The following is a 19,298-nucleotide window of genomic DNA, read 5'->3' on the forward strand; positions in this document are numbered from 1 at the left end:
TTCTTCTTTTTCTCTTCTATTTGTCCCCTCTGTCCATCTCCATGGCCCGTCGGGTATGCACAACTTGTACTAGATGTATAATAGGGAGTTATCTCGAAATGTGTCCTGGATCAGAAGGACTTCCAAGTATCTACCTTGTAATATGTAAGAGCCGTCTATTGGCATAGCTTTGAGTGAAGAAACGAGAGAATATCCGCAATCGCTAGCCGTTTGATTCACCACTAGGTATAGCCGGCAAGCGATCTTTGTGGTCTACATGTACGTAGCAAGCAAACATCCATGTCACTCACGGGCTCTAGCGCGTCTGCTAGTGAGCGACAGCCAAGGTACCCATCACCCAAGGGCGTCGACGCGTCTGCTAGTGAGCGACAGTCGATGTACTCAGCACCGCAGCAAGTTGGACCCGATGCTGACTCCCCATACACCGATGCCGACAAGTACATCGATTGTCGCTCACTAGCAGACGCGTCGACCCCCTTGGGTGAGCATGTGACTCTCAATTCAAAACGGTCAAAGGGCACTTCGTTGGGAATAATGCGAAATGGTCAGAGTAAGGCTCATTAAAATAGTATAAAAAATAGCGAAAAAGAATCCACCCATCTGATATAGCTTCTAGCTCTTTTCTTCAGCTTCGACATCAACCCACACCTTAATTGCTCTTCTTGCTAGCCTTTGTCTTCTTAGCCTTGACAGACAGGCGAGGGATAAACCTGCCAACACGAGCCTGGTAGTCGCTGTACTCAGGATACTTGGCAGCACTGATACTCTCAGTCAGACGGGTGCTTCCCTGGAAGATAGCGAGATATCCCAAAGCGCCAAGGCCGGCCCAGTTGTAGTAAGTCTGGGTGCGGTAGCAGGACCACAGGTACAGGGTCACCCAAACGGCCTGCTCGGCGACAAAGTTGGGGTGGCGGGACCAGGACCAGAGGCCACTGACAACGAAGCCACGGTCGAGATCTTCGGCGGAATATTGGTCCTTGTGGGCCTCGGAAATGCGCGCGTTGTTCAGGTATTCCTTCTTAGCATTCTGGAAGTTCCACTGTTGTCCGTCGGCGAAGAACTCAATGATAATGAAGAAGATGATAGCGCGGGAGAAAGCCAAGTCCGGAAGGCCGAATGTCTCTGCTCCCTGGTTGTATGCGGTGACCAGGAAAATGTAGGTCGGGGCAGTGATGAGAAGAAGCAGCAGCGACTGAGCCACTGCAATGAAGCCAAGATTGAAGATCATGAAGACGAAGCCATTGTTCACTTTGGAGCGAACAATCTCCCAGCGGTAATCTTCTGAGCCAATCGAATATCCTCCTTTGCGCCAGTAGTTGAAAGTCAAGCGAACCTATTGCGACATTCCACTTAGCGCATGCACAGGGTCGCACGGTGAATCTAACTTACACTCCAAATAACACTGACAACAGCGATTGTATCCAAAGTATGGGTTTGAATGCCGGATAAACGAGCCCAGACGGCAAAATGAACGTTGTACACTGCGGGCAGAATGCTCCAAAAGCGGTCCACTTGCGAGTAGTTTCGGTTGATCTCAGCGGCGATGAAGAATAAACCGGCCAGAACACTAGCGAAGGCAAGCGCAAGGACGAAGGGGTTGGTGGCAAGATAAACAGCTCGCAAGCTATAAACATCAAGACCAGCTTCGCGCAAGCTGTCGGGCAGCCATCGCAGCTGGGATAAGTAGGGAAGAACGGTAAGATGGAAGGAGGTCGCGTCCACAAGGGACTCGACGCGGGGAAGAGGTAAGTATGCCATCTGTAAAATACGACACAAGCCACCGGAGAAAAAGAGCGAGATTAAGAGTGGCTGCTAGTTAAGGTGGAGGTCGAAGCTTTGTGATGTTGTGTCGATTACCTCATCGGGAATAGTTTACCCGCTGGGTGCCTCAGGCGTCACTGCGCGTCTCAAGCATCTCGTTCGCGTCTGAATTATCCAGAAGAAGATGTGATCGACATATCAGGACATCCCCATCACCATGAATCCCATGTGATTCGAGGAGCTCATCATGGCTCGCAAGATCCTGTGTGTGGCTGAGAAGCCTGCCATTGCTCGCGCAGTGGCCACTCACCTGTCCGGCGGTTCTTTTCAGACAGTACGTTTCTTATAGAGGACCAGGTACTCATGAAAAGCTAACGAAAATCCATAGCATGCAATCCGTGGGAATCAGTATGTGAAGAACTATGAATTTGATTTCAATTTCGGTGGTGCCTGGGGCAATTGCTCGGTCACCATGACCAGCGTAGTGGGCCATCTCACTGGCCTGGACTTTGACCGCCAGTACAGAGGATGGATGTCCTGTCCGCCGGGAATGCTCTTCGAGGCCCCTGTGCAGGAAACAGTTGACCAGGTAGGGAGACTGACGAGCTGTTTCGACTACATACTAATACTCTTAATAGGACAAGCTACCAATCGCCGATAATATTCGGAACCAAGCAAAATACGCCAAAGCTTTGTTTATCTGGACTGATTGTGATCGTGAAGGCGAGCACATTGGTTCCGAGGTCCGCAATCAGGCAAAAGCAGGGAATGCGCGAATCGAAGTCAAGCGAGCTAAGTTCAGTAACACGGAAAGCGCGTAGGTCATGTTGATATTCTGTGTGTGATCGGAACTAACGAGAGGTAGACATGTCCGTCGGGCTGCTTTGGAACCAGTGAACCTCGACGAGTATCAGGCCAATGCTGTAGCTGCAAGAATCGAGCTGGATCTTCGGATCGGTGCTGCATTCACTCGCCTTCAGACCCTACAGCTACAAACAGTGGTGGCAGCCTTGAAAGAGAAAGTCATCAGCTATGGTAAGTCCATCGGGTCATAGCCATACCAAGAAGTGAACAAGCTAAAAACTTAGGATCCTGCCAATTCCCCACCTTGGGATTTGTTGTTGACCGATACTTGAGAGTCAAGAATTTCAAACCAGAAACATTTTGGGGCATCAAGGTTATATTGAACCGTGAGGGCAAGAAAGTCAACTTTCTTTGGAGACGGGTACATCTCTTCGATCGAGCAGTTGTGACGATGATGTTAGAGCGATGTTTGACTGCAAAACAAGCCAAAGTCACAAAAGTGAATCAGAAGCCTACAAGCAAATGGCGGCCGCTGCCTTTGACCACGGTAGATTTACAGATGATGGGCAGTCGATTCCTTCGTTTGGACAGTCAGACCATCATGAAAGTAAGAAAAATTACTGTCTGGTCAGACACTAGCTGACAAGCTCAAAGGTAGCAGAAGGACTCTATACCAAAGGATTCATCAGTTATCCTAGAACAGAGACAGATCAGTTTGACAAAGCAATCGACCTCAAGAAACTGATCGAAAAACAATATCCCGACAATGCATGGGGTCAATACGCCCGAGAGTGAGCTTATCAGACCGGCCTGTCATTGTCCTATATGCTGACGAAGGTCCAGACTCATTGACGGTAAATTCCGGACTCCTCGATCCGGCCGCCACAACGACAAGGCCCATCCACCCATTCATCCAGTCAGCTGGGTTTCACCTAATCAATTGAATTCCAATGAAAAAAAAGTCTACGAATTCGTTGTCCGCCGATTCCTCGCCTGCTGTTCTGAAGATGCGAAGGGCAAGAGTACAGAGATTGAGATCCAATATGGCGAGGAGTTCTTCCACGCCAATGGTCTCATCGTGCTGGAGAGAAACTATTTGGATGTATACGTCTACGACAAGTGGGAAAGCAGCCAGCAACTTCCAAACTTCGAACTAGGGGAGTCATTCGAGCCCACAGAGGCTAATATCTTTGAAGGCAAGACAACCGCTCCAAACTATCTGACCGAGCCCGAGCTGATCGGTCTGATGGACGCCAACGGGATTGGTACGGATGCCACAATGGCAGAACATATTGCCAAGATCAAAGAACGTGAATACGTCGCCACAAACCAACGGGGCAGTGGCCGCACCTCGGTGCAAGAACTCATCCCGACTCGCTTGGGCGTTGCCCTTGTGGAGGGATATGACAACGTCGTTACCGGTCTACCTAATAGTGTGTCCCTCAGCAAGCCGTTCCTCCGCAAAGAAATGGAATTGCGAATGCTTGAGATCTGCTCGGGCACGAAGACACGACAGGAGGTCGTTCAGCAGAGTCTGGATATGTACCGAGAAGTCTTCATTCATACACAAAGACGCATCAATATGCTGAAAGATGCCTGTCGCAAATATCTAGTTGAAAGCGCCACGTCATGAACTCGAAAATTTTATCCAGGTACTCTCTACAGACACAAATCAAATCTTCAACTGATGATACATTATACTTGAATCGCTAAAAGTAACTGAAAGCACATCTCGAAGCCTATATGCAGAGGAAAAACAGAATGAACATTTTCAAAGCCCGGGCAGTGTGACCATTGCCCCAAGCTGGACCTCCTTCTCCACCTCATCATATGCCTCGACCCGAACGCTCAAGGCTGCGGATGCTTCCCCTTCCACCTGTGGCTGATGCTGACCCTCCTGTCGGTATTGGGGGTTTGAGGCCCAGAGGACCGGCCGTTGGAGTTGGGCCGGCCGTTGGAGCTGGGCCCGCCGCTGGAGTTGGGCCGGCCGTTGGAGCTGGGCTCGCCGCTGGAGTTGGGCCGGCTGTTGGAGCTGGGCCCGCCGTTGGAGCTGGGCTCGCCGCTGGAGTTGGGCCGGCTGTTGAAGCTGGGCCGGCCGTTGGAGCTGGGCCCGCCGCTGGAGTTGGGCCGGCCGTTGGAGCTGGGCCCGCCGTTGGGGTTGGCTTCGGATGCAGCGTCATCCATGGTCTTTGCGATTAAAAGGTTTAGCCAGGCCAGTTGCTTTGGAATCTGATCGATTTTCTCAGTATTTTTCATCAAGCGCTCATGCGTTTCACTAACCTCGTCGAGTTTGCTTCTTAAGCTCTCCTGTGTTTCACTGACCTGGTCGAGTTTGCTCTCGATCACAACCATGCTCGAGTTGTACTTCTCTTCCATCACGCCCATTACATGGACCAGGCACCGTTGCATATCGGTCGTACATGACCGAATGGTGTGCTCCAGCCAAATGATGACGGGGCGAAACTCGTCGATCTGTCTTTGCAAGTCTCCAAGCCCGAGCCCGATGTTCATCATCTGCTTGTGAATCCCGAAGTGCAGGTCTTCGACGTATTGGTTGGTGCTCTTCGCTGTCGCGTAGTTGAAGAACTGCATCATCAGATTGAAGACGAGAAGAGCCATCAGCATGACGAAAAAGAACATGTTTGTCAAGGATTCTTGGTACGATTCGACCTGCGGATAACGCTCCATGGTGGAGTGTTCGTCCACGTAGATGTACGTGGGTTCTGCGGTGGGACTGGGTGAGAGGGTTGCGGAAGTGACCCCTGGGATGTTGCTGTACTCCGAACCTGCCTCGATCGATCTCTCCAGGGCTAGCCTGGCGTTCTCGTATTCTTCGAGGCTGGTGGAGTACTGCAGGAACACGTCTCTGTTGGAGACGGCATCATCCTCGGGGAAGACGTATGGGTGGACCTTGCGGAGGCTGTGGATGGACCACACGATCTCGAGAGAGCTGAGACTGCGCCACCATACCTTGTTGGTGGGAGTGATCCCAGTGAGAGGGATGGATTGGTAAAGGCCAATCCCGTTGAGGGTGGCAAAGAAAGCTCCAAGGACAAACTTGTCCAACATCTTGGAAGTAGAGATGTAAGAGTGAGTAATGTTGTGAGTAAAGGTCTTAAAGATGAAAGATAAGGTGAAAAAGGTTCTGAGGAGATCTCCATCGTTCTCGATGGACGTGAGGACTTTATATGGAATACCTTGAAGTTGACAATATTTGAAACAATGAAGACAAGGCAGGTCTTTGTTCGAATTGCCTCCATTGGCAAATAGACCCATCTACCCAAACTTGAATAACATAGATGGGCCTCCATTGTCTATTTGTTTCATCGTGGATGCCGACATTGATCGTTTGTCATTGCATAAAGAGCTTAGAGGAAAGATCCTTGCCTGCTTCCATTAGGTTTCTAACTTTAGATAACTTTAGATAAGCCTCGCTTCAGCTTATTCTCCCTTCGGATTATTGACATCAACAGGAGCTCAGACGGGGAGACCATATTGGTATAGATTATAGAAATTCGGATGTCTACCTATAGTCTCAATCAGACCCAATAGGGTATCTCCGAAATATGACAAAGAGCAACACGCAAACCACATCAGACAAAGGGAACAAAGAGATGTAGACAAATAGCATAATTTAGTACTCTCTGATACTAGTTAACGGGTTGGTGCAGGAGATAGCCATCTACAACGCTCACCTGAGTCAACCCATGGGGAACTTACATCGTAGGTTCAAGAACAGAAGACCCAAACTGGGCCGCAGCAGGCCCGGCGAGAGATAGGTAGCACCCAACACTTCGAGCATGTATATACCTGTAATGTTTAAATTATATACAAAGAGTGAACAGGACACGTCCACAGTACCTTTCTAAATAAGATATCTACAAAAATCTTCTGTCCTGTTATCAGTATCCTTCCCGCCAACTGGCAAGCCTCCAGCCAACTGGCATGGAAGACTAAGGTATCCCGGCGGCAGAAGTACTCGTAGGTAAGCGGTGAAAGGGAGCCGAATGAGCGGAAACTGAGCCGAGCCATCCACGAGAGAATACAACAAAGTCCAAATACTATTGTCAGTAACGTATTGAGGTTCTAGTAGATGCTCTATTTTTCTCATATGCTGGAATAGCAGTAGCAACTCATAGAGAGCTCAAAGCTGAGAGATATGATTACAGAATACTTGGCTATGTGTAGCTACATAAAGTTCTAAGGCAGAACGGGAGGCGTTAGCTTAACTAGTGGAGGCTGTGGAGCAAGCCACTTCATTGACATTCTAGTATCTGGTGTCTACGCTGGTGGTGTACTTTAGCTTATTCCAAGCACACCAATACCCCTGGTCTCTTGTAAGTTGTCTCTATTTGACAGATGAGTCAATGACAATATCCTACAAGCATTCGCATGAAGGTCCACTCATTACTCATGAGTCATGACCCACCAGGTTATGCCCTCCCCCCATGGGGTATCCCCGCGTTAGGATTAGCCGATCATACCTAATGGAAGGATGCGGCTTTCCACCGTGCGCCTCTACCCTGCTCCCTTCGGTTCATTCGGCAATTCTCCAGCCAATGGTTCAAAGGGCTTTCGAGTCCAATATTGCCCTAGTTCCCCTTTTGGATCGATGGCGCGCTGCTGCTGTCGATCATGTTACGTGAGTGGCACCCCCTATACCTCTAAGCGGCTGAAACCGCTTAGTGCTTCCCGGGTTTCTTGCTGGTTGGACCACTTTAGCGTGTCGCCTGGTTGGGACCGAGAGGCTCTCTCAATTTACAAAAGCGAGCCATGCCCCCTCAGTCGGAGTCAATCCCCAGAGAGCTTTGAAGATCTTCACTATCGCCCTAAACAACCGTGCAGTGCTCACTCCCCGACGAAATCTTCTTTCTATTTAGAAACGCATATATCAAAGCAAGATGAGGGAGAAAGAATCCACGGAAAAGGTCGAGCAGGATGACGGCGCGCTTCCAACCGCTGTTCATAAGGAAGTTAAGACAGACATTGAGGACCATTCTCGTGGCAAGCTCAGTGCCGTCTTTGAGAACCCTCTCGCGGGGATTCCTCGTCAGCAACTCTTTAAAGATGTTGAAGCTTTCTGCAGCAAACATGATTTAATGGAGCACGTCGAGACCTTTAAAAAAGGTGCTCTCATTTCGCAAAACCCGGCTTCGGCAACCAGCCTCCCAGAGTTGTCGGGTGACGAGAAAGAGGCGCTTGAGCGTGAACACACGCACAAATGGTCCCAGCCATGGCAGCTATATTTCTTAGCATGTATGTCCCATTAGAAGGAACCACTAGTCCATGCTAACTTTGTTCGAGCAATGTGCTCTGTCGCTGCGGCTGTTCAGGGTATGGATGAAACTGTCAATAACGGTGCCCAGGCTATCTACTTTGCTGAAGATGTATGTTTCCTATTTCCCCTGTACAGTTTCTGGCGACTCATAGTTTTAGCAACTTAACATTACATCCAAAAATATTCAAGGTCTCGTTGTTGGTGCCCCATACTTGGCTTGCGCGATTATTGGCTGCTGGCTCACTGAGCCTTTGAACCGTCTCTGTGCTCGCCGTGGTACTATCTTCATCTCATGCCTGATTGCAGCTGTTGCCTCCGTATGGGAAGGTGTTGCGAATACCTGGGTCAACCTTTTCATCGCGCGCTTTGTCCTTGGCCTTGGCATTGGCGCAAAATCTAGCACAGTCTCTGTATACGTTGCGGGTAAGTGACATGGCTTGCTTGATCAGTCTTATCGCTAATTTGATAGAGTGCTCCCCCGCTCCAATCCGCGGTGCTCTAGTCATGATGTGGCAGATGTGGACGGCATTTGGTATCATGCTCGGCAACATAATGGGTGTGGCTTTCATGAGCCTAGACCGCGACCTCAGCTGGCGTCTCATGCTAGGATCCACCGTCGTACTACCCCTTGTGGTCTGCGCTCAAGTCTACTTCTGCCCTGAATCTCCAAGGTGGCTGATCCAGCACGGCAAGGTCAAACAGGCCTATACCAACTTCCGCCTCCTACGTCCCACGGACATCCAAGCTGCAAGGGATCTGTATTATGCACATGTGGGCGTGGAGCTTGAACGAAAGGTCAATAAGGGCAAGAACTTCTTTACAATGTTCCTCGAGCTCTTTACCGTCCCCCGCAATCGACGTGCCACACTCGCCAGTTGGATCGTGATGTTCATGCAGCAATTCTGTGGAGTCAATGTCATCGCGTACTACTCTACCTCCGTCTTCACCGAAGCCAGCTACAGCCTGACCAGTGCGCTACTGGCATCCATGGGCACCGGTATTCTGAACTGGGTCTTTGCCCTCCCAGCTTTCTTCACAATCGATACCTGGGGTCGTCGGAACCTGCTACTGTTCACTTTCCCCTTCCTCGCGATCACTTTGCTCTGGACTGGCTTTTCCTTCTGGATCGAAGAAGGTAATGAGACCAGCATAAAAAGGGTTGCAATGGTTACGACGGGCATGTACCTGTTCGAGATATTCTACTCTCCTGGAGAAGGACCCGTCCCATTTGCGTACTCTGCCGAATGTTTCCCACTCCAAGTCCGTGATGTTGGCATGTCGTGGGCTACGGCAACTACTTGGTGCTTCAACTTCATTTTATCTTTTACTTGGCCTTCCCTGGTCGAGTCTTTTAAACCACAAGGTGCTTTCGCTTGGTATGCGGCTTGGTGTGTCATCGGCTGGTTCTTGGTGCTGTTGTTCGTACCTGAAACTAAGTGTAAGCTTCTTCATTCCATCTGAGATTGATAGTGCTGAGTCTGACTGGCTGTCTTTAGCTCTTACTTTGGAGGAGCTGGATCAGATATTTTCCGTCTCGACCCGCAAGCATGCCTCATACCAGATTAAAAATGCTGCGTGGCACTTCCGCGTCTGGGTACTCCGTCAGAAGCTGGAGCCGCTGCCAGAGTTCTATCAGGGCGTCGAGCGACTTGCGGAAGTAGGCAATGCAGCTTTTACCACAGCGGGGAAAGGAGAAAAGGTACATGATAAGGCCAGTGACTGATGTAGGAGACAAGATAAGCTCTTGTTCCCTCAAGTACAGAGCGGGGTATTTCGTACAATTAGGGCCCATGGGTGTGACTACCAGTCCTTCGGCTAGTCGCTTTGGAAAACACTTCCGCCGCGAGATGAAGTTATGTGACGATTGGAGTGTCATATGTTCATATGTATCATGTTGTTTCAGTCTTGATATCGAAGAGAAGAGAGAAACCTATAAACTATGTGCAAAATGGCTATATAGGTTTGTACACCGCACCTTTTATCGAGTATTGCCGTTGACTCTCGATGCCACATTACTCAAGTCTCTTGCTCAGCACAGCACCGTACCAGACAGTAGCAACCAAGCTGACCAGATTGACCAAGCTTGAGATACCATGCACACGGCCGAACTTCTTGTTCAAGGCGAGCATCTCCTTGGAATGAGGCGCCGGGTCATAGCTCCTCTTTCCATCACGGGTTTCTGCAAGAGTTAGAATAAATAAGATAATGTCTTACAAAGAGATCAACTGTTATCTCACGCACCTTGGTGCTTGCGCTCGCGCATCACATTAGCGGTGATAGGAAGCAGCACGAACATATTCACCAGTCCCGTCACTGCCACAGTTGCCAGGGGCAGGAGGGTGTTCATGCGGTTCTCCGGTGCAATGAGCCCAGACAGTCCCAGGGTCTCTCCACCACGGGAAGCAGTCAAAGCGACCACTACCGGCAGCGCACTCTGCAGGGAGAAGTAGATAGGGAAGATAGCGGTCTGCAGACTGGAGAACTGGGGCCGCGGAAGAGCACGGAAAGCGACGAAGCCTCCAACAAAGGACTTTGGATATATTAGATGATGCTATTGAGGAGGAGGATCCAAAGAGCGTCTTCATTTCAGATCTCACTCACCTGGTAGAACTGTGTCCCCAAGAGGGTGCCATAGCTGCCTCGTTCATCAGCTCATGAGCCGTGAAATTCATTTAAAGCAACCTACCTCAGGATGTGATAAGGGCGAGGATCCATGTTTGCTGTGTTATGAGACGGAAGTTCAATGTTGACGATAGAGATGAGAGCCGAGGTTTCCCGGACTTTGAAGGGAAGACGTGATGGTTATTTCTACGGCCCGGCACTTAGTGAGGGCTTTATTGCCACCGCAAGGCTCAATACAGTTGGCATGTATCCACGCACTAGCCACCAATAACCAATACGCAGTAAATACGTGCGCGGCGGTGCGCCGGGTGATGTCATGTGCCTTCGCGTCTCGTTCTAAACCGCAAGTGGAAATATCACGCGTCTGCCTGATGTCCCACGGTTGTCTTGAGCTCTGAAGCAACTTTGACCTGCCATTTCCCAACAACATCATCATGGCAGAAAAAGAGGCTACAGTATACATTGTGGACATGGGACGGTCTATGGGTGAGTGCCACCACGGCCGTCCTATGACCGATCTTGATTGGGCCATGCAGTATGTCTGGGATAGGATTACCACTACCGTATGCGACCTCAAATCCATTCAAGGCCAGTGGAGTGGACTGACAGTTCCAGGTGGCCACCGGTCGCAAAACGGCTCTAGTTGGTGTCGTGGGTCTCAGGACAGATGGTGAGCGATACCAAGCCAGCCCTGGACTGCCCATCGGGAGCTTTATCTCATACTTCGAACAGGAACTCGCAACGACTTGGATGAAGAGAACTTTTCTAATATCTCAGTGCTTTTCGGGATTGGCCAGTATGTGTGGCTTGATGTATTGTGTATTACCTGTCAAAGCACATGGCTAAATTTTCTCTTAGGGTCCTTATGCCTGATATCCGAAAACTGCGAGAGACGATCAAACCAAGCAAAACTAACAAGGGCGATGGTATGTGATAGGCGAGAACCTTTTCAATGACCTATTCTGACTATACCCAAGCGATCTCTTCAATTGTTATTGCCATGCAGATGATCATTGAATATACCAGGAAACTCAAATACAAGCGGAAGATCATTCTAGTGACCAATGGCACTGGTATGATGAACGATGACGGTATCGAAGACATCGTCGAAAAGATGAAAGAAGACAACATTGAGCTGGTAGTCATGTATGTCTCTCGCCAGTGAGATTTGCATTGATGCTAATTGGATACCCAGCGGAGCTGATTTCGACGATGCCGAGTACGGTGTGAAAGAAGAGGAGAAAGACAGTCAAAAGGTACTTGATCGTCATTAAGATGTACAAGATATCCATATTGACCATGTTTTTGCAGGCTGAAAACGAAAAGCTCCTCCGAAACCTTACTGAGGAATGCGACGGTGTCTTTGGAACACTGGAGCAGGCTGTCGCTGAATTGGATACTCCCCGCATCAAAGTGGTCAAGAGCATGCCAACCTTCAAGGGAAATCTCATGCTTGGCAATCCCGAAGAATATGACACAGCGATCACCATACCCGTGGAGCGATACTTCCGAACCTATGTCGCCAGACCGATCACTGCGAGTTCATTCGTGCCATCCTCTGGCACCGAACCCGGTAGCCAACCCCCAGGTAAAGCTGGTGGAGGCGAAGCTCTCACATCTGTACGCACAATGAGGACATATCAGATCACAGACGAGAGTGCACCTGGGGGTAAAGTTGATGTTGAGCGTGACGATCTTGCTAAAGGATACGAGTATGGACGTACGGCGGTTGCTATCGCTCAAGCTGATGAAAGCATCACGAATCTGCAGACATTCGCCGGGATGGCGATTATCGGATTCATCCAGATGGATAAGGTACGTTTCTCCACGCTGATGTCGAATTCCACAAGCTGATTTCGATAGTATGACCGATACATGCATATGTCAAACACAAATGTCATCATTCCCCAGCGAGGAAATGATAATGCGGCTCTTGCATTATCCTCTCTCATCCATTCACTCTACGAATTGGAATCTTACGCGGTTGCTCGATTGGTGACCAAAGAAAACAAGCCACCGATGGTCATATTGCTAGCTCCGTCCATCGAGGCAGACTACGAGTGTCTGATCGAAGTTCAGCTTCCATTCGCAGAGGACGTGCGGTCATATCGATTCCCACCTCTGGATAAGATAATCACCGTCTCTGGCAAAGTAGTAACTGAACATCGCAATCTGCCAAATGCTAGCTTGAAAGACGCAATGAGTGATTACGTGGATAGTATGGAACTGATCACCACAGATGACGAAGGGTAAGTACAAAACCCCCAGTCTACCATCCAGCCAGCCATACTCACCAACAAAACCAGGGTACCCACTGACAGACTCCCGATTGACGAGTCATTCTCACCATTACTCCACCGCATCGAGTCAGCCGTTCGATACCGCGCCGTGCATCCCGATGATCCAATCCTCGACCCCTCAGACCGACTCACCGAATTCGCCCATCCAGCGGAAGAGCTAATCCAAAGTTCCAAACCCCATCTCGAAAAATTGATATCAGCAGCAGATGTCAAGAAAGGTAACTCCATCCCTCTTCTAACCCTCTCCTAACATCCATCACAAATAAATAGTGAAAGCCCATACTAAGCAAATTCACAGTCCCACCCAAGACAAAAGGCCGCAAACGCCAACGCGAAACCGAAAAACCATTATCAGGCCTCGACGTCGACGCACTCCTCAGCGTCGAACCCAAGCGCACGAAAATCTCCACCGAGAACGCAATCCCAGAGTTCAAGCAAACGCTCTCCCGTGCCGAGAACGTGGACGCCATCCACGACGCCGTGCAGCAAATGGCCCGGATTATCGAGAGCCAGATCACGCACAGTCTTGGCCATTCCAACTACGACCGCGTTATCGAGGGTCTGGGTACTATGCGCGAGGAGCTTGTGGATTACGAGGAGCCGTCGGTGTACAATGACTTTGTGCGTCAGTTGAAGGGGAAGTTGTTAAACGAAGAGCTTGGTGGGGATCGCAGGGAGTTGTGGTGGTTTGTTAGGAAGGGGAAGCTTGGGCTTATTGAGAAGAAGGAGGTTGATAGCTCGGTTGTTGAGGAGGGGGAGGCACGGGAGGTAAGTTTTTCGGTTTCTTTGTGAGAATTGGGTGCGAATGCTAATGTTGGGTTATAGTTCCTGGCTGCTAGTTGAAAAGTGGGAGTGCTAGACCTTCCCTCTGGTATGATCGTCGAGATGAAAGCGAATTCGTGCTCTTCATCCCTGTTTCAGATGTATTTGTTTAGAGACTGGTGCGTAAATGAAGCCGTGGATGCTGGAATGTAGTATGCCGCAGTATGCTCGACACAATACCAATGTTCCTTGGGGGCTAGTGGCCACTTATAAGGCGAAGTTATGCGGCACAAGTCAATCAGATAGAGCCATGTGTCACTGGACACGATTTGACAATATCAGCTAGAGGCCAATAGTCTCTAGGCCTTTCAAAATGAATTACAGAGAAAAGGAATGTCGAGTGAGCTCATCAATTGTCATATCGACGTAAAATGGACACATACAGAAGCGAAACTCGCAGACGAAGCACGAGTCGAGGCTCATTTGCAGGAAGTCTGAAGATGCGTAGATCAACAACAGAGTGAACGCCGTACACAGAATGCCCAAAAACCAGTATTTGCTCCAAGAAAAGAAACCAGACCGAAAGCATTTGCAAACTCAAACATTAAAAAGCATCCAGATGCATCACGGAAAAGGGGTATGCAGAAGTGGTGTCCCTGTTGGACGGTGAGAATGGAAGAAGAGAGGCTTCAAAAACAGTGCAGTGTTTTTCGAAACGGAAGAAGAAAGGACGTGAGATTTAGTGGACGGTCTTGGTTGCCCGCACAGGGCTGATGTTGTTGCTACCAATACGACCACTTGGCTTACGGACGCCGCGAGTCTCGCTCCGGGTGCTGTCGGTTGCCCGACGAGGGCTGGACCGGACTTTGCTGACCGAGATGGGAGCAGCACCGCTCTTCCGGCTGACAGGAGTCTTGGGGGCTGAGTGGTCTACCCAGTTCTCTTGGTCCTGGTGACCGTCTTCTGTGACGGTATAGCTGGCTGTGACGGTGGCCGAATAACTGATAGAGCGTGAGGTAGGCGATGCAACAGGAGATCGGGACGATCGTTGGGCTAGACGGCGAAGCTGGATCTCCTCCTCACTCTCACTGCCCTCATTGCTCTTCCTGTGGCTGCGATGGCCACGCTGCTCATTGTCGACGGCAAGGGACCCAGACGTGGTCCGGGAATAAGGGTGATGACGTGAGTCCTTTCGGTGGGACTTGCGAGGTTGGCCAGGGGTGGGTGCGGGGAGATCCTGGTCTGGGTATGCTGCAGCTTCATTGTGATCGATCTCTCCAAGTGCCGCACGCTTGGAGTGGCTATTGTTTGGTGGTGTTGACACCACACCATTGCTGCTGCGCTTCTTGGTTGAAACTCGGGGAGTGGCTGGCGCAGCCTGTGCTAGCCTCTCACGCATGCTATCTTCGAACCACCATTCACGGAAGGCGCCTTGGTTCAGGTGAAGCCAATGTTGTTGAGGTCCAACGACCATACCCGGTCGCATGAATCTCATAAAAGCAATCACCTCGTTGGCGGTAAACCCGTACTTGTAGATCAAGTACGCTCCAATCAAACATCCTGTGCGGCCTAGGCCTGCTTTGCAATGAACTGCGATACCCTTTTTCTTGATGGTGATCATTTCGTGGGCCATTTTAATAAACCGTCTGACCAGCTGCAGTGGAGGGCACGTGCCATCCTCGAAGATCATGTCAATGTGAGCGATTCCCATTGCGGTAAAGTATGACGGACAATACAGCTCAGAGTTGAGTCGTACTACCAGACCAACGTTGCGCTGATGGAAGTGTGCCAGCACATTCTTGAAAGGCATGGGAAGCTTCGAGGCGGAAATTTCTGAGATCGTTGTGGGCAATGCATTGTATTCAGGGGTGTTCGCAGGGATTGGGGCCACGGGTTGCTGCTGGGGGGACGCAAAGGCAAGGAAATCAGGCGAAATCCAGTTGAAGTCACCCATATCGACTCGCTCGAACTTCTCATATCTGGACAAAGTGATCAGCATACGGTCATCCACGTGTAGACAGTGAACACTTACTCTTCGAGATTGAAGTCACGCAGTCCGCAGAGAGATTGCTCCTTGGCCTTCCAGACTCCGTAAACTACATCTTGAATGTTCAAGATGAAATCAGCCTGACTGTATCCGGCATCACGGAAAGGCATGTAAGGCGGATCTGCCTGTGCGATGGGCGCCAGAGCCAAGTGCGGGGGCCACGATTGAATCATGACCATGTAGCATGCAACAAGACATGCCGCATTGGCGCGACTGCGCGCATCTGTCTTGCTGTAGAACACCACAGGGCGGTCACTGTTGGCTGGGTCACCGAGGATCTCGTGGAAAAGCACGGCGAATCGGTAGAGGTGACCAATGTGCAGTGGGCCGAAATCAGCATGGAACGCGTTGTAAAGAAGAGTGTCGTCAATCGTGAAGTACACAGGAGAGCGGCGCTTGCTTGGAGTGGCGGGCTGCGCACGAGCGCGCTTGCTCGGGGATTTGGGTGCGTCCAGATGAAAGGGGAATGGGGTCCTGGAGCTGGGAGCAGAATCATAAGATGCAAGGTAGAGGCGGTCTAAATGAAGTTTTGTCTTAGCTGTTGTACCTCGGTGGAAGACGTCCCAGTCGTCGAAACACATTGTACCAACCTTGGATGTACTCAATCATCTGGCCGCCGTGGCTCAAGTCGTTAGACATATTTGTCATTGCTGTTTGTTGAGGTGGTTCCTTGAGAGATGGGATAAGGCTAATAAACAGCGAGATGGATTGATTGATATGGTACCGCTGCAGGCACTGTTGTCGGTGTGACTCGGAGAATTGCGAAGCCAGTGGTAGAAAAATAGTCGCGATAAGTGTGATATCTAGCGTCCCATGATCAAACTGACGAGGATCTGCGATTGTAGTATGGTAAGGATAAAGAGAAAGAGACAGCCGGAAATGAGAAAATGCTGTACAGGTGAGGGGTTATGAAGAAGAAGAAATCAACACAAAGTCCGAGTTGACGATGTTTGGGCCAGCTGCCATGCCACTGTTATGTTGTGCTTTCCCTGTTTGGGACTAGTCGCCGCCGTTGGCGTGACAACCCGGTAGCCTCAGGCATCAAAAACGGGTGCCTTCCACATTCCAAACAAAACATCACAACACCAAACATCACATACAAACATGCAAACATAGCAAACGTAGGTCCTCCATCTCATACCTCACATCTCATACATCTCACACTTCTCCCGGGTTGAGGTTCAGCTGCCCTGAGTGCCTCGCAGTCTGCTCCTGTCGCATTCCAATGGTGCCAACTATCCACAGGCAAATCTCTTCAGAATGGGAGCATGATCCTAGATGATTATTGAGGATACGTTCCCTTTGATAACCGTAACTGCCCAGTCGCGGGCAATGATGATCAAGCGTTCAGTTCAGGTCCATAGCAAGGTGTACAATATATAGTCATCATGTGCCCCCAGATCTGAAGACGCAACACTGTGACTGGGAGCCTTGGGCGCCTACTGTCTCTTTTACTACACCTTGAGCAAGTGGATCACTTTCAACCTAAGTACCTATGGGGTACAGTGGTCACTGCAAATATCTCACTAGGTAGACTACCTACTACCGGACCTTTGGGTAATAGTGTATCAGGGAAAGCGGAATGGAATCGACTGCTTGGTTGAAATTAGGTGCTGAATGACTGAGCTTTATCTAAATCCTGGCAACCTGTGCGAGGCTATTGTGGCCATTCTCCGTCCGACTAGTCAGTTCGTGCCACTTTTCCCAAGAAAGTGACTATGGCAAGTGGCAACATTATCTGCCTCGTGATTCTCCCGGCGAAAAAAGGGCCGAACTGAATTCTCGAGAAAGACGAAAGACAACATAAACAGTCATCAGTGTGCACCCAATGGGGTTTGACCCGATGGATTACAGTGAAGCCAAGGCGTAGAGAGGCTTGCAACCTTCTCGGGAGAGGCTGGAACCTCCGCACTCCGCACAGTCAAAGCAAGGGTGCGTGTAGCCGAGAATGATTCGTTTCTAAATCGAATGTTCCACTTGCTCAAACTCACGTTCAGCTCTTTTCCCCTGCAAAGCCGTGATCGACACATGTCCGAGTCCCCGCATACATCGAAATAGCCCTTGCCTGAAGTTATCGGACGGTCAATGCGTTGACCTACATCCCTCACTTGCCGTTTGAGATAGGTCCAATCTTGAGAAGATGATCTTATCATTGGTATCGAAGAAAGTATTTGCTTCAGTGGCACACGGTCCGATTCCACCTACAAACAAATGCACTAGGATTCAAGCTGGGCGGCTGAGTATCCATAACCTCGTCTATACGAGGCATTCATCGGCTCTAACAAGCGACCAAGACTCTTCGACTTACTGCTGTGCTGTTTGGGCTAATTCTTGCTAAGGGACTATCTTAACTACAGATCACACCGCTTCAGACCTGTCATATTATTCGGAGCCCAAGTGGGCACATCCCTTCTTTCGTGCAATTTCCTGGGATGAAACTACCTGCGCGGCTTGATGGCTTATAACCCGTTAGCGTCGATCATGATAGTTCACTGCGCAAATGAACGATAACAAGCACGATCAAAACATCACCCCCTGATGATCTCGAATGCGAGGGAGCTCTCATGGCCGTGTGGAGCACAGTCAAAACAAAGCCGAAGAAATGTATATAATCCTGTCTCCAGTGCCAGCGACTCTGGATCCTATTCTCCATCCAAGTCACTCATTCACTTCTAGTCATTCTTTTCTACCTTTGCACTTCTCCCTCACCAAGTCACTCTTTTATAACCTTTCGAGTCTTTGCAAAACATATTGCCACAATGAAGTTCACAGGATTCACCATTTCGCTCGCCCTTGCTGGCTCCGCCTACTCCGCCGCCCTGCCCACCCTTGGCAACGTCCAGGGTACCGTTGCAGGCGTTGAGGGTGCCGTTGGTGGCGCTGTTGACGTCGCAGCCCACGTCGTTGCCCCCATGGCCTCCACCGCTGGTGGCCTGACTCACGCTATCAAGCGTGATAACACTGAAGCCGTCGGTCAAACTATCCAGGCGGTTCCAGGCATTGTCAACGGCCCAATCGACATCATCGGCAGTGCCGTTGGTACCGGCGAGAGCCTCGCATCTGGCGCTGCTTATACCGCCGAGAATGCGATTGGCGGTGCCAGTGGTGCTGCCAAGCGTGACAACGTTGAAGCCATCGGTCAAACCCTCCAGGCCGTTCCCGGGACTGTTAACAGCCCAATCGCCATTGTTGGTAGCGCTGTCGGTACCGGCGAGAGCCTTGTGTCTGGTGCCGCTTACACTGCAGAGAACGCTATCGGCGGGGCTGGCCCAGCTGCTAAGCGTGACGTGAACAACCTTGTCGACAGCACTGTTGGCCGTAAGTTCTATCTTCAATCATATTATTTTCTTCATACTAACATAATGGCAGAGGCTGAAGCCGTTGTTGGTAGTGTCGTCAAGCGTCAGGGTGTCGCTGGCAACCTCGAGGCTGCCATTCTCGGCGCCATCTTCGATCTCACCAACAACCCCCTTGACCTCCTCTCCGCTCTCGGCAGCCTCAAGCAGGCTGTCAACGTTGGCGAGATTACCCAGGGCCAGCTTGCTGCTCTTCCTGCTCTCCAGAACATTCTCGCTCTGACCAACCTCTAAGTCAGCCCGGCTGTGTGATTTATACCTTCAGAATGACCTGAGATGCGCTTCAAGATGTCATGATTACATCCACTACCTTTGCGATATAGGTATCACCATGTTTGTTCTTCTCTACCTATGTACCTATGGGCGGT

General features: G+C 50.2%; 8 protein-coding genes across 8 annotated transcripts; 4 read left to right on the plus strand and 4 right to left on the minus strand.

The window, feature by feature from the left end:
- Positions 1-649: 649 nt before the first annotated feature.
- On the minus strand, positions 650-1,758 carry N7515_006436 (DUF1295 domain protein; the record flags this gene model as incomplete). The annotated part of the gene is made up of 2 exons (XM_056667180.1): positions 650-1,333; positions 1,390-1,758. 2 exons carry the CDS (start codon positions 1,756-1,758, stop codon positions 650-652), a joined length of 1,053 nt encoding a protein of 350 aa, XP_056520776.1.
- Positions 1,759-2,008: 250 nt separating this feature from the next.
- N7515_006437 (DNA topoisomerase 3) lies at positions 2,009-4,198 on the plus strand (the record flags this gene model as incomplete). Its single annotated transcript, XM_056667181.1, has 7 exons — positions 2,009-2,095; positions 2,150-2,350; positions 2,400-2,578; positions 2,627-2,796; positions 2,850-3,172; positions 3,220-3,356; positions 3,409-4,198. The coding sequence occupies 7 exons, from the start codon at positions 2,009-2,011 to the stop codon at positions 4,196-4,198; spliced, it is 1,887 nt and encodes a 628-aa protein (XP_056520777.1).
- A 215-nt stretch (positions 4,199-4,413) lies between these two features.
- Positions 4,414-5,634, minus strand: N7515_006438 (uncharacterized protein; the record flags this gene model as incomplete). The annotated part of the gene is made up of 1 exon (XM_056667182.1): positions 4,414-5,634. One exon carries the CDS (start codon positions 5,632-5,634, stop codon positions 4,414-4,416), a length of 1,221 nt encoding a protein of 406 aa, XP_056520778.1.
- A 1,832-nt stretch (positions 5,635-7,466) lies between these two features.
- Positions 7,467-9,566, plus strand: N7515_006439 (sugar porter family MFS transporter; the record flags this gene model as incomplete). The annotated part of the gene is made up of 5 exons (XM_056667183.1): positions 7,467-7,821; positions 7,870-7,952; positions 8,002-8,266; positions 8,313-9,281; positions 9,340-9,566. 5 exons carry the CDS (start codon positions 7,467-7,469, stop codon positions 9,564-9,566), a joined length of 1,899 nt encoding a protein of 632 aa, XP_056520779.1.
- Positions 9,567-9,855: 289 nt separating this feature from the next.
- N7515_006440 (DUF4149 domain-containing protein) lies at positions 9,856-10,558 on the minus strand (the record flags this gene model as incomplete). Its single annotated transcript, XM_056667184.1, has 4 exons — positions 9,856-10,022; positions 10,085-10,373; positions 10,445-10,478; positions 10,530-10,558. The coding sequence occupies 4 exons, from the start codon at positions 10,556-10,558 to the stop codon at positions 9,856-9,858; spliced, it is 519 nt and encodes a 172-aa protein (XP_056520780.1).
- A 341-nt stretch (positions 10,559-10,899) lies between these two features.
- On the plus strand, positions 10,900-13,608 carry N7515_006441 (ATP-dependent DNA helicase 2 subunit KU80; the record flags this gene model as incomplete). Its single annotated transcript, XM_056667185.1, has 11 exons — positions 10,900-11,028; positions 11,081-11,135; positions 11,198-11,261; positions 11,324-11,391; positions 11,443-11,611; positions 11,661-11,721; positions 11,777-12,280; positions 12,329-12,714; positions 12,772-12,983; positions 13,064-13,533; positions 13,591-13,608. The coding sequence occupies 11 exons, from the start codon at positions 10,900-10,902 to the stop codon at positions 13,606-13,608; spliced, it is 2,136 nt and encodes a 711-aa protein (XP_056520781.1).
- A 658-nt stretch (positions 13,609-14,266) lies between these two features.
- cdcA (phosphoprotein phosphatase CDC14) lies at positions 14,267-16,222 on the minus strand (the record flags this gene model as incomplete). The annotated part of the gene is made up of 3 exons (XM_056667186.1): positions 14,267-15,506; positions 15,560-16,091; positions 16,165-16,222. The coding sequence occupies 3 exons, from the start codon at positions 16,220-16,222 to the stop codon at positions 14,267-14,269; spliced, it is 1,830 nt and encodes a 609-aa protein (XP_056520782.1).
- Positions 16,223-18,333: 2,111 nt separating this feature from the next.
- N7515_006443 (uncharacterized protein) lies at positions 18,334-19,164 on the plus strand (the record flags this gene model as incomplete). The annotated part of the gene is made up of 2 exons (XM_056667187.1): positions 18,334-18,892; positions 18,944-19,164. The coding sequence occupies 2 exons, from the start codon at positions 18,334-18,336 to the stop codon at positions 19,162-19,164; spliced, it is 780 nt and encodes a 259-aa protein (XP_056520783.1).
- Positions 19,165-19,298: the final 134 nt, after the last annotated feature.

This window comes from Penicillium bovifimosum, assembly GCF_028826915.1.
Source record: "Penicillium bovifimosum strain IBT 22155 chromosome Unknown utg000005l_segment0_segment0, whole genome shotgun sequence".
NCBI classification, from domain to species: Eukaryota; Fungi; Ascomycota; class Eurotiomycetes; order Eurotiales; family Aspergillaceae; genus Penicillium; species Penicillium bovifimosum.